Raw genomic sequence first — 14,103 nt, forward strand, 5'->3', positions numbered from 1 at the left:
GCAGCTGAGAGTGTGACAGGCCCCTCATATTAATTTCTTCGAGGGCATCTACCCTAAAACCCTACACAGTTAAATAATCATTAAATTAATTTTATAAACCTAGGAATGAAATAAGTTAAAACAAGACATATCTGATAACAGTTCCTTGCTCCTTGGCTGTGAAACTAGGTTTGCTGCCTATTGCTGGATATCAAGTGATGATGCTGCTTTTATATGCTATGGCAGGGCCATGAAGCTAAATGGCAGCATGGCCCAGCATGTTGTCATTTAGCCTCAGGCCTTGGAACAGCATATAAAATTTGATAAATTTTGAAACTGAAACCGAGGGTTCTACTTAATCTATGCAATGCTTGTGGTCTGGAGGATGTTCTCCACACAGCATGGAAATCTAATAGTAAAACTCTTGACGTAAATTATGGTGCAGACTTTGCCAGCCATTCTCATTTTTCTCAATATTGGACAAGCTGTCTGAATGCCTCTTGGAAAACAGATTCACTCCATATTATGCAGAAAGCTAGCTACTGCAGAACCAGGCATCTTTAGAAAAGATTTATAAACTGAACATGGCCTGCTACATGCCAGAACTATAGCTTGAGACTCTCCTTACAAATACATTATTATTATTATTATTCAGGGGTATTCATGGGTTGTTTTGGCGGACCCCACGGTTTCCCCCATTAGCCACTATTAGACCTTGTGGTGAAGCTCATGCCAAAACTGGTTCTGTTGTTGAATTGTCAGCCAGTACCTGGCATTTAGCAGATGGGAAGCAGCAACACCTGGTCCCCCCCCCCCCGCCATGTGAAGGCGGCCAGGATCTACTACCTTCATGCTAGTCTATACTGGAACAAATTTCCAAGATAGACAAAGTTATGAGAAAAGGAAAATGGGAATAGCTGGAAAAGTTGGGAATGGGTAGGAAGGAAAGAAAGTGCAGTGGGGGGGGTCAGAAATAGACTCTCCGTAATAAAAGGAATTTATGAGAAAAGAAAAAAGAGGAGGTGGGGCCAATTTTCAGCCATTGTAGAAGCCACATATTGTGGTGTAATCCTATCCTAAATTAGGATTAGCAATTCCAATCCTGTGACCAGGATTAGCAGATGCCAAGGCACTTCCTCAATAGATCCTTCAGCTCTCCGTAATAAAAGGAATTTATGAGAAAAGAAAAAAGAGGAGGTGGGGGCAATTTTCAGCCATTGTAGAAGCCACATATTGTGGTGTAATCCTATCCTAAATTAGGATTGGCAATTCCAATCATGTGACCAGGATTAGCAGATGCCGAGGCACTTCCTCAACAGATCCTTCAGCTTGAATCTTCACCGTTGAAGATTTCTTCAGTACTCCCATCAATTTGATAGGAAAATTCTCTTGGAGCAAACAGAATTTCAGTCCTTGTTCAAGTCTTTCTCTTGATCCAGATTCAGGCTATCTCAGGGCAGTAGCTCTCAATTCCTCTCATCGTTTAAATAGGTTAAATAGGTTAAAAGTTTTAAATGCATCTTGTGATTGGATCAGCAAAGGTTTATTTTCCCTGTCATAGGAACCGGTAATGAGAATATAAGAATATAATCTGCATCCTTTTCACCTCCACAGAGACAAAGAGGGGAAGGAGACAGTCCAAGTTTATATAGCTTGCTATTGAGACTGCCATGACCAGACAAAAAGTATATTCCATATAGTCCAGGAGCAAACCATAATAGTTCCCTTTTCCTGAATTCCCTTACATTGGGCAAATACTCTCATCACCTTTCCTGACTCTGATACAGACCAGTCGGCCTGGCACTTAACATAAATAGTGTACAATCTTTTCTTTTCAGTTGTAATTGGAACACTCAGGTCAAGTTCCACATTATCAAGAGAAGTAGGGTGTGCCTTTTTCATGTGGCATCTCAAATACCTATACTCGACCTCATTGTATTGGCATCCTTCTTATCAAGACCTGCAATGCTGCAGTAGAAATTGTCCTACAAACTCTCGATAACATAAGAAGGGCAGCATGCTGTGCTTGCAATAGCTGTTTAATAATGGCACACTTGGTTGCCTTATATCCCCCAGGTGCCAGCACCATATATGATAATGGACAAGAATATGCCGTTATAATACCATCTCAGTGAGTGACCTTTAAGGCCCCACTCTTGTCATGTTACTTGTCTCAATCTAGATAATAATGACTTGCATTTTTCTTCAATGTATCTTGCATGAGGTATAAAGCTCAGCATATCATCCAAAATGATTCCCAAGTATTTTGTGGTTGAACTGCATTTAATAGCTGTCTATTAAATACAGTTCAACCTTTATAATCTTGTCCTTTATATTTTATTTGAGGAGGATGTACCTGTGTAACCTGCCTTTAAGCAACATTTGGCAAGCATAAACTTGGTTTATGCTCGTCAGACAACACAGACAGCTCCTACAGTACCTGGTTGGCAATATCAAGAGACTTCCTGGAGTTTCCTTGGACCAAGATGGTTAGGTCATCTGCGTATGCGATCATGGCTGTTGCATCAAAATGTTTATTTAACCAGAAGTCGAACACTAAATTCCAGCACAAAGGCCCACTCATAACAACAAGTGAGCACTGCAAAAAGTAGCTCATCGGCAACCAGTACATGGGTGTAGACACTTTGGCCTCCCTGAACTTCTCTAGGGCACTTTGCCACCGAAGAGACCGAGCAGATATTTGGTCATAGTTTCCCGCTGTATCTCTAAAAGAGAAGCAGTGGTATCTTTAGTTCCTCTACTCTTTGTAAAACCGAACTATACAGGTGAAGAAAGTCCTTTCATCACAAAGGTAGTCAAAAGACGACTTGCAATAACTTTTTCAAGAGCCTTGCCCACAACAGGGAGCAAGGCAATAGGCCTATATGACAGTGGACAGATTCTGGCTTTGGATTTTTTTTAAGAATTTTAAAGTTAGCAACTTTCCAAATTGTAGGGAAAATACCCTGATTAAGATGAGTTGAATCATCTTCCATACATGGTTCAGCAGTTCCACTTCGGTGCCATCGAGTCCAGGACATTTGCCCAAATGCACGGACTGGACAGCAATATCAATCTCCTCAAAGCTAAAAGGAAAATTATGGCAATATTCATTGATTTCAAAGACAGCTCTAATATTGCCGACCGGGCTAGCCGAGTGGGTAAAGTACCTGCCCGGCAACCCAAAGGTCGCGGGTTCGATTCCCGCCTCGGGCTTGGATCAAAGTACTGCAAAAACCTTGGGAGGTGCAATATGGCCACAGAAGCCGATGCGCCAACAACTACCAAATCAAAAAAAAAAAAAAAAAAAAAAGCTCTAATATTGCCGTGGCCCACCTCTATCAAATGCTTCAGGGAAGCCAATTGTTCACCAACATTTATAAAGTAATCAAAGATTGCTTCACTAACCAGAACATCTCCTCTACCCACATCCACTAGTCATGCACTACATCAATGTGGGCTGCTCACAAGATTCATCTTGAGTCTGACTTGCTCTCTAGAGGCTATGTATTCTGGATGAATAGCTCTAGCACTTCTTAAGTGATATATGAGTGGAAATCCTTAGATGCTCTGGCTGATCTTACGGTATGGTGCAAGACCAACACTTCTCACATAAAAAGAAATGAGCTACATGATACTCCTTAAAGACCATTTAAATCTGCTTGGCACTGACGATCAAAAAAAATAATAATAAAATCTTGATTGTGAAATACAGAAAAACATACAACACAATATCCCATCATGGCGATGAGCGCCAGGGGTTCACATATAGCAGCTTGAGAAAACAGAAAGTACAGCATACAAATATAAAAGCAGAATACAGTTTAGCAATAAACATATTAAGGAGGAAGAATAACAAAAGACTGATTAATATTAGTTTGATTTATGTTCACGGATCATCACAGTCCTCTTTTAGAAGGTCAGAGATCATGGGAGGTGAAGGCCTAGATAAAGTTGAATCAATCTTTCTTGTTCTTTATCAAGCTGTCAAAGTCAGCATCTACACAGTTCAGGGTAGAGAGCATCTGCTTGGGGAGGAACGTATCATTGAGTGCAAGCCTACTGTGGTGTGGGCAACGATCATAGGCTTGGCTGTGGGATCCTCCAAGAGCAGTTGTTCCAAATGTTAGGAGATGATATCTGGCCAGTGAGGAGTTTGGCTGTGAAGACTAACCTATTTTCCACGATCAGGGATTTCACCCTCTGTATATTGAGTGCTTGTGCCATCTTGGTAGTTGTGGTGGCAGGAGGCAGATGAAGCTTGGTATTGGCCCATTTCAGTAGCCAGCATTCAGCAGTGTACACTCACTTAAGGTTTGTGGGCATGGCTGAGGCCCATATTTCTGCATCATAAAGAATGGCAGGGTAGATTATGGAGGTGATGAATCTTAACAATGAGGGGATATCGAACATATAGCAGCTGCCCCTTTGAGGGGGCAGCTGCTATTCGCCTAAGACGAGAAAATTTAGTATTGATTTTGTCGATCTGGTTGACAAAGGACATGTTTTGGTCAAATAGAATGCCAAGGTCTGTGTGTGAGAACATGTTTGGTATTGGTAACCCTTCTAGTGAAATGTTGAGTAGTGTTGGCTCGGATTTAAGGGAAAATATAACCTGAGCAGACTTATATGGGTTGATTTGAAGGTTGAAGCTTGCCAGATACAGTTCAAGATTCTTAAGTTGCAAACTGATCCTTTGCTGAGCTGAGCAGGGTTGTCACCAGGATTAACTTGCATCAGCAGTTTGAGGTCATCAGTATAGCATAAGAGGCAATTCATGGAGGCATAATGGGCACGATAATAACCGTGAACAGAGCAGAGATTCGAGAAAGCATAGCATATCACCTCAAATGTGAAATTTTCCTTTTAAGTAGAAGGAGCAAGGCAGAGATTGACACAGCATCAAAGGCTGCACTTACATCAAGAATATATAGTTGCAAGCCCGGCTCTTTGTTCGAATGCTGAGATGATGCATTCAGTGGTAGCTACCAAATGATGAGTTTCCTGGGATGTTGTAGTGGATTTCAGGTGGTTTTGTCTGCGGGATTTGGTGAGTAATTGTGGGTAGCAATGCCTTTTCAAGAGTTTTTAACAGACTGGAGGAAACTGAGATGAGTCTAAACTGGCTGATGTGTGTGGAAAATTTGGTTTTTACAGATGGGGTACACTCTGTACTTATTCCAATGGGGTGGGAAATATGATCAGTGAAGCATCTGTTGTAGATCGAGAGAAGGTTTATGATGAAAGTGCTCAAACATTCGATCATAAATTGTGGAATTCTGTCCTCCCGGGTGGTGGCTGTTGTGGGAAGGAAATTGATGAAGGGATTCGATAATGAGCAAGTATGATTGTGATCTGGCTATTTCATGATCTGGTGGTTGCTAGGACATCTGAAGGTGTTCTTAAATCATGCTGGAGAGCTGTAGACAGGACTAGTGTTGTATTTGAGAACCTGGGGATATGTTTGGGCCATTCTTGGAGATCAAGCATTTTACTGGCTTTGCCATGTGGAGCAGCATAGAATGGTTTCCCTTTTCTCCGAGTGTCATCTAAGTTTTCTTGAATTGCTGCAGATTTTTTTCGGTTAAAGTCAGCCCTGGCACGAGAAAAGGCAATTCTGTCTTGACTGTCATTCGAAAGCTTCCATTTCTTATGTAGCAATTGTTTCTCTTTGAAGCTGTTGTTGAGGTCAGTAGTCCACCACAATCTGGAGCGAGGTGTTGCTGTTACTTATTTGGTGGCAGCATAGTGGGTGATGGATTTGATCCAGTTGGACTTGTGTCACTGCCAGGCCAAGGTTGCATCAATGAGGACGTCCCAGAGAATGCAGGCTGCTGCTTCCACACAGAGTTAAGGATTAAGATATTTTGGTGCTGTAACATATTTAACTATTTTTTTGTCAAGGATGTTGACGTTTGGTACCTCCGGTATGAGATCAAGCATCGTAGCACACCATCACATATCTATCTGTGCTTTATGCTTGAAGAACAATTCTTCTTTACAAGCATGTACAGTACCTAAGGGACAAGATCAAAAATTATTTCATCTGCCAGCCTATATCACAAGGCATAATTGGGAACTTAAATTCAAGGCTCTCAATTTAATTTACGGTGGTATCTCTGTCCTTGTGGCCACATATGCTGCCAGTATCTGGTATTAACATGTAGACAGAAAAATCATCCAGTGCTATTTAGATGCAGTGCAATGCAACACAATGCAACATCCTTTATACTACCACAAGAGCACGTCACATGATATCAACAAGTGCCCTGCAGGTTCTGTCAGAGAAACTGTCTCTGGACCTGAGGCCATTTATAGAGCATTCTCATCATCTCAGGAAAAATAAAAATCTCAAGCACCTAGGAATCCAAACACAGCTGAACCCAGACTTCAGGCAGGAGAAGATGAGAGTTTATAATGAACTTGCAAAAGTATGTCAAGCCTGGTAGACCAGCTGTGCCAAAGGGGATGTCCATTAAATGCTTCATTCGAGACCAGTAAATTCATGTTACCAAAAAAAACTTGGTTCTCCACCAGATTGCACATGACTTTGCTTTTTACTGGTCATAAATAAAAAGCTAATTACACTTGGAACAACTACCTCACCCACTTGCTTATATGAAGAAGATTGAGAACATGTTCTTCATGTTGTCCCATCTACACTATTCCCAGATTAGAGCTCGATTATCATAAACAATGACACCAGAAGACAAAACACATGGGGTGGTTGTGGTCCTGGGTTAATGCACACGGACACAAATTTGTGCATTATGAAATTGAACCTGTATGCTGCCACAAAAGGTGCACACAGTCATTGTTAGCTACTGCAGTTGAAGTTGTAAACTCTGCTGGCCTTGGCTGTCTAGAGAATAAATGGACATTTATTTATTTATTATAATGATTTGTGACCAGAAGAAATTTAAAGTGTTTTCCACCATTGCAGTTAGCATTTGTACTATCATCTAGAAAACACTACTATGGTACCATAACCAACTTTACTGTAACATAAGATTTGCCACCAATGAGCCAGACTTTGGCTGTATTCATATACCAAAATGGGATAATACTAACCCCCTGCAATGCAGAGGTTAGTATTATGAGGAATGAACTCACACTGCTGATGTCTGTAGTCCTTCCTTACTTCCTCACTTTTGTAACCTAGTGATCTGCTCAACTGCTGATACTGGTAATCCCTTTGCTGCTGTTTGAACATTTCAGTTGACAGTATCTGGATCCTTTCACATCATGGGATTTCACATGCTAGCTCCTACAGTCTACATAAGTGGGATTCTAAGGAGTTCCAACTTCCTCTGCCTTCCCATTATTCGGGTAACTGAACTAACTGACAGTTGATTTTCCAGCCTCAAGCCCTTTGTTTTCTATTTCCTCTCATAGATGCTACTACTGTGGTTGCCTTCATCTTTCTCTTCCACCTTCTCCTTTCTATCAAGAGGGTGGTAATCAATGGGTGCTGCTCTTCATGGACTAATGTTATTAGTGGAGTCCCACAGGGTTCGGTGTTGGGTCCACTGTTGTTTTGTGTATTTATCAATGATATTGATGAAGGTATATCAGGCTTAATGTCGAAGTTTGCAGATGACACAAAGGTTGGCAGGGTTGTTAATGACAGTAATGGCAGTGTGCTACTGCAACAGGATCTAGATAATTTGGGCAGATGGGCTAAGAAGTGGCAACTGAAGTTCAACCTTGACAAATGCAAAGTACTGCATATGGGTAGAAGTAACCCCAGAGAAACGTACCAACTGTGTGGTACTACACTTAAGGTGGTAGAAAATGAAAAAGACCTGGGAGTAATTGTGCAGTCAGATATGAAGTTTTCTGAGCAATGCAGACAGGCTGCTAGGGCAGGTCATGGGGTTTTGTCAATGATATATAGGAATTTTGCTAGCAGGGAAAAGGAGGTGATTGTCCCTCTGTATAAGGCAATGGTCAGGCCACGCCTTGAGTACTGCGTACAGGTCTGGAGGCCTCATTTTAGGAAGGATGTAGATTTGCTTGAGCGTGTACAGAGAAGAGCAACACGATTGGTGAGGGGAATGAAGGGATTCTCTTACCAAGAGAGGCTTAAGTTCTGCAAATTGCAGTGGCTGGAGACTAGGCACCTGCGCGGTGATCTGATTGAGGTCTATAAGGCCTTGAATGGGTTGAGCACGCTGAATTCTGATGGGATCCTTCCACTTGTTCACATTACGAACCTACGGGGACATAAGTTCAAATTAAGAAAGGACAGATGTAGAATAGATGTGCGGAAATTTGCCTTTAGCCAGCGGGTGGTTAATTGCTGGAACAAACTTCCATCTGTCGTTGTGGAAGTTGATAGGTTAAATAAATTTAAGGAGGAACTGGACAGGCATTTGGAGGGAATGGCGTGATGATTTTTTTTTTTTTTTTTTTTTTTTTTGGCTGATGCTGCATAAGCTCCTACACTTGCTTTCTTGCATCATGTGCCACTACTACTACTACTACTATCACCCTTACACTTGCCCTATTCTTATGTTATTTCCCTAATCCTTTAAACAATATTTTTCAAGGGCATACCCACCATTTGGCCTCTTCCTGACAATGAGTAACCTCATCAGAGATAGCAGATCTGGCCCACCTCCATGTAGCTATGGATGGAAATGAGCAGCTTTCCAAGTGATTATTCATTGTCTAGTTGCTAAGTGGCCAGTCATACAATACAAACAAACACAGCACAGCACTAAAACAATATTTTGTGCAATACACGACTTGTTTGGACAAGTACAGTTTGTTCTCAGTGACACCACAGTGAGTACATGCAGAAATCCCTGCACAGACAAATATAGCACTAATTGACCAGTACAACAAGACTAGGTTGTGAAGCCTTAATAGATGCTATGGAACCTATTTTAGTTTTTACCTAATTTTATCTAAAGCTAATGAAAGATCGATACTACTTCTTCTATACCCTTATTATGCTACTGCACTTAACCAGAATCTGAAGTAGGTTGACAGCATTTCTGTGTATTTCTTCATCTTTTTGAGTTCTTGAAGATATTATATTATCAGTGGTTGAACACTGTTCCTTGTTTTCTGTTTATGGAGTTACATCCAAAAAGTTTAATTAAGACTTTTTCTTTAAATTTCCTCCTGTTGTATTCGTTGTCTGTAGAAAAAACTGGAATATCATTGAAATTCCATATATCTCTGCACTGAAAAGTGTGGAATGCTGTGTCTAACTTATCTGACCTAAGGCAGTGGTCAGGCCATGCCTTGAGTACTGCATACAGGTCTGGAGGCCACGTTTTAGGAAAGATGTAGATTTGCTTGAGCGTGTACAGAGAAGGGCAACAAGATTGGTGAGGGGAATGAAGGGATCCTCTTACCAAGAGAGACTTAAGTTCTGCAAATTGCAGTGGCTGGAGACTAGGCACCTGTGCAGTGATCTGATTGAGGTGTATAAGACCTTGAATGGGTTGAGCATGCTGAATTCTGATGGGATCCTTCCACTTGTTCAGATTACGAACCTAAGGGAGCATAAATTCGAATTAAGAAAAGACATGTAGAATAGATGTGCGGAAATTTGAATTTAGCCAGCGGGTGGTTAATTGCTGGAACAAACTTCCATCTGGTGTTGTGGAAGTTGATAGGTTAAATAAATTTAAGGAAGAACTGGACAGGCATTTGGAGGGAATGGTGTGTGTGTTTTTTTTTTTTTGTTTGTTTTTTTTGGCTAATGCTGCATAAGCTCATACACTTGCTTTCTTGCATCACATGCTACTACTATTACAACGTTCGGTGTTGCATATCAGGCCTCTGGGGCTATTACTGTGGCTGCTTGGATGTTTAACTCTTTGCTTAGGGAAAAATCCTGACTCCACATTTTTTGGCTTCTTTGGCTGTTTTCTCACTGATAATATGTGTTAGATCATTAGTGTTTCTGCAATTGGATATCTTAGTTAACAAACAGTGTTTGTGCAGATGACACAGTATTTTCTGTCTTCATTTTAATTTGTTAGTGTTATGTTAATTGTTCATTTGATACCTGACAGACTTCCATATGATAGTTTTTTTTTTTTTTTTTTGTGTGGCCTATATTGCACTGTCTGAATGTGCTTGTTCAGACAGTGCAATATTGCCTTAGATGCTAGGTAGTATTCATGTTGTAATAATAATGATAATAATAACCAGTTATATGAATTTTCCTGAAAATTAGGAAATTACTTAGCCAGAATCTGAAGTAGGTTGGCAGCATTGCTGTGCATTTCTTCATCTTTCTGAGTTCTTGAAGGAATATTATTATTATTAGTGGTTGAACACTATTCCTTGTTTTCTGTTTATGGAGTTGCATCCAAAAAGTTTAATTAAGACTTTTTCTTTAAATTTCCTCCTGTTGTATTCGTTGTCTGTAGAAAAAACTGGAATATCATTGAAATTCCATATATCTCTGCACTGAAAGGTGTGGAATGCTGTGTCCAACTATCGAGGGAAAGGGGTATAATAGAAGAAATTTTAAAAATCACGTACAACACAAGCTTCAGACAGCGAATGGTTGGGTAAATTATGTAAATAATAATTGATGCTTTTCAATTCAGCAAAAAAGCTAAAAATGAATCTTTTATAATAAAAAATGAAACAGAATCTGACATCTGAAACTTCAGCAGTGTGTTCAAAATTTGAGCTAGAATATATGCTCCATGTATCATGTTGGAAATTTGTATTTCACTATATCAGAATGTACACAGTGTGATATTGATTGTGATTGCATTTTTTAAGTTATTAGTATAAAGCTGTTAAAGTTACCTCCCTTCAACTTCAGGATGCTGTTTCATTTATTTATATTTTTTTATAAGGTTTTTTTTGTGCTTGAGATATTTGAATTTAGGAATCCAATGCTAAACTTTAGTGGAGAATTACTGCTGGGAGCTCAAAGTTTTAGTAAAAAAAAAAAATTATAATAATAAACATAAGGACATTATGCCTTAAAGTCAGTAAGGATACCTTAAATAAACATTAGAATGCCTTCAAATTATGATTTCTCTGCATGATTTTAATCCTGTATTTTTCAGAAGCTATCTTGGTCATCAGACCAGGGATAAGCAAGGTGGGCCACCAGTGCAGCCATTGTTTAATGGGATAACATCACCATCCCTTGTACCATCACCACTAAGAGAAAGGGGTGTAGATGGAAGAACTACAGTAAGAACATTAGAAACATTTAAATGTTTTTTAATAGGATTTTAAAGTATGTATTTAGAAAATCTTCATGTTTTAATTGATAATATATGATGAATGAGTAAAAACAGTTTGTCATAAATATTTATTAAGGCCTAAAATGATTCAGAAAAGGGTGTTTCTGAATCATTTTCTAATGCTGATTTCAAAAATGGCTTCCGTTTGTTTCCCTGTCAGGTTTCTTAAAAATGACAAATGAAAATTTGATTTTTCACAAATTTTTATTAATTTTTGCAAAATTTGTACACTGAAATCATAGCAAAGTGCTACTTTTACCAGAATTTTATATTTAAATACATGGTGAAAACACTAAGGGCAGTGTTTTCTAAAGTGTGCACTGAAAAAGGCAGTGTGGTGAAAAGTCCACTAAACACTCGCCTCTCATTTTAAAAATTGATATATGATGGGTCAAATTTTTGTTTCTTTGATTTTTTTGCAGATCCTTCTACTTTACATTTCCTCTTCAGCAACCAGCAATAGTCAGCCATCATGTTGACATTCCATCCTCCCTTGTTACCTCATCTCCATGTGTTTAATGTCCTGGCAAAACCTCTCACTTTGTTTTCACTTACACTTCCTAGATTTTCTAGGAAGTAGTCAATGTGGGTGTGTAAAAAAAATTTACCTTGACATTCATGTTGCAGCCCAGCTTTCTTGAAGTTTGCCAACTATAAACATATTTTCAACTATATTCTTGTAGTCTGGATCCTTGTTGTTCCCTAAAAAGTTTTCAACAACAGACCTCAAGCTAATCCGTCTGTTTATAGGTTAATTAAGCCTATCTCAGATAAAGGTTGCATGGATTTTTTCTCCCAGAAACTTTTTTTTTTTTTTTTAATTCTAGCAAACAGGCAAAACAGTCACAGAATACAGAAAGTATACTGTTTCCTAATAGCCTTATTTGCTTCAGTGCTTAACATACTCACTTGATCACACTCAGTTTTTAAATAAAGATTTGTGACTGTTTTACCCATTCATCAGTTGACTCTTATATTGAGCATACTGTTCGACACTTATCTGTATTTCTGAAAGTCACATTTTTGGAACTGTATCACTTTGAGGCTAGGGGTGGTAATCTGTATGGACAGGAAAGTGAGAATATTTTTATTGTTTCTGTCTGTTTTGCATACCTTGTTTTTAATTTCTTTAAGTTCAGTTTCATAGATTTTTGCAGGAAAATATGCTAAATTTTACATTCATAATCATCAAAGAATATTTTACCATCCAGTTCTCGATTTTACGAGTTAATTCGTTCCTAGAGCGCGTGCACGTAAAGCAAAAACTCGTAAAGTGGGAATTTATTTCCCATAGATATAATTTTAAAAATAGGGGTTACGTTCTCAACAGTGAAATTTGTTAGCTAATTAATTTGTTTAAACAATGATTGACTTATCCAAAGAAATGAAAACATAGCCTGTAAAATCAAACAAATTATAATAATAAAGAAATTATTTTTGACTTACAAATGTTAAAGAATGTTTATTCTTCATCATCGACTAAATGCACACTTGTTGATCACTCATTACAGTATTGGCTCGACACTCATTGGTTTGTTGCACAAGGAGTCTTCTTCAGAAATGCTTCAAGAGGCGTTTGTTTCTAAGATAAACTTCTCTTTTCTTTATAAATTTCAATAGCATGCATAAGGATTTTTTTAATGGAACGCACAAATTGCAGCTAACACGATTTGCGTGTAGTAACAAGTTTACGAAACTTTAAAAAAAGGAATGGAGAAGATTCTGAAAATTTATTTTTGTTTTTTATATGATTGAAGATTTCAGTAAAAGGAAAACACATTTCACCATAATAACTTAAAAAACCACACAATTCCAGCTATCGATATTTTTGCAAACACAATAACATCCAGTTTACTACCCACTTTTAATTGCATGCACTAACAGAAAAGCCCAATAAACTAGAAAGTGCAAATTGTTTTTGTTTTATGGTTGTGACCTCCAGAAACGTGCTTTAAAAAAATATCACAAAGCCATTCAGAATTGGTTCTTATAACAGAACCATATGATTATTACAGTAATGCGTTTTAATGATTTGAATTGGTATCATACAATTTACACTATAAAAATGACCTCTTACAGGTTGTATAGCGAAAATTTAAACTTCTGAGGTCATGGAATCAATTATCAAAAAACAATGTGTTATTGGGTTCATATTACGATATTTTTACGATACGATGGTGTCTCTGGAACGGATTAATATCGTATAGTGGGGTACACTGTATCGTATAGCGGGGTACACTGTATTGTATAGCGGGGTACACTGTATTGTATAGCTACGCATGTGGTTTGAAATGCGGTATTTATGAATGTTTAATATTCATTTTTTTAATATTAATGTTCATATTTTCAATTTTGTTGATAATTGAAAAAAAAACACGTAAAGTGGTATGCAGGCAGTATGTTAGAATCGTGTGACACAAACATACATTGAGGTACACAGATAATTTAGTAAAAGAGTATAAATGTATATGTTCGAGTTGGCCTTTTTCCAGAATATGTAAGTATATAGACATTATTTGTGGTTGCTTCAAGAATGTTTTCAAATAATGCTTCAGAGTATGTTTAAAATCTTCCACTACATGCTGTCATCTCTTATCTGTGTTTCTAAGTAATTATATACACAGGTCATAATAGGTGGCAGTAAAAATAGATTTTAAAATTGGAGTAGGAGGAGCTCATGCTCTGTTAAGGTGATGTTATATGGTTAGAAAAGCTAAATGCTATAGAATGCATACCAAATTATGAAATTAAGTGTTTGATGTATTTGAGCAACTGTCTAACTAATATTGTAAATCAGGATATTATATGTATAATAATAACAGTTGAACCTGTAGTATAATGGATAAAAGGGCTTTAATGTGTTTTTATTACTTCAAATATGTGATCAAAT

At 38.2% G+C, this 14,103-nt stretch overlaps 1 protein-coding gene across 1 annotated transcript in view; it reads left to right on the plus strand.

Annotated features, from left to right (window-relative positions):
• The window catches only part of Nup35 (nucleoporin 35), a 124,684-nt gene that overhangs the window by 40,296 nt on the left and 70,285 nt on the right, over positions 1-14,103 (plus strand). The window contains exon 5 of the mRNA XM_090386127.1: positions 11,031-11,160. Coding sequence (XP_090242253.1) covers positions 11,031-11,160 — 130 coding nt within the window. The remainder of the gene's footprint in view (positions 1-11,030; positions 11,161-14,103) is intronic.

The sequence above is a fragment of the Mastigoproctus giganteus genome, chromosome 12 (assembly GCF_048544385.1).
Source record: "Mastigoproctus giganteus isolate SK-2022 chromosome 12, ASM4854438v1, whole genome shotgun sequence".
Classification (NCBI taxonomy): Eukaryota; Metazoa; Arthropoda; class Arachnida; order Uropygi; family Thelyphonidae; genus Mastigoproctus; species Mastigoproctus giganteus.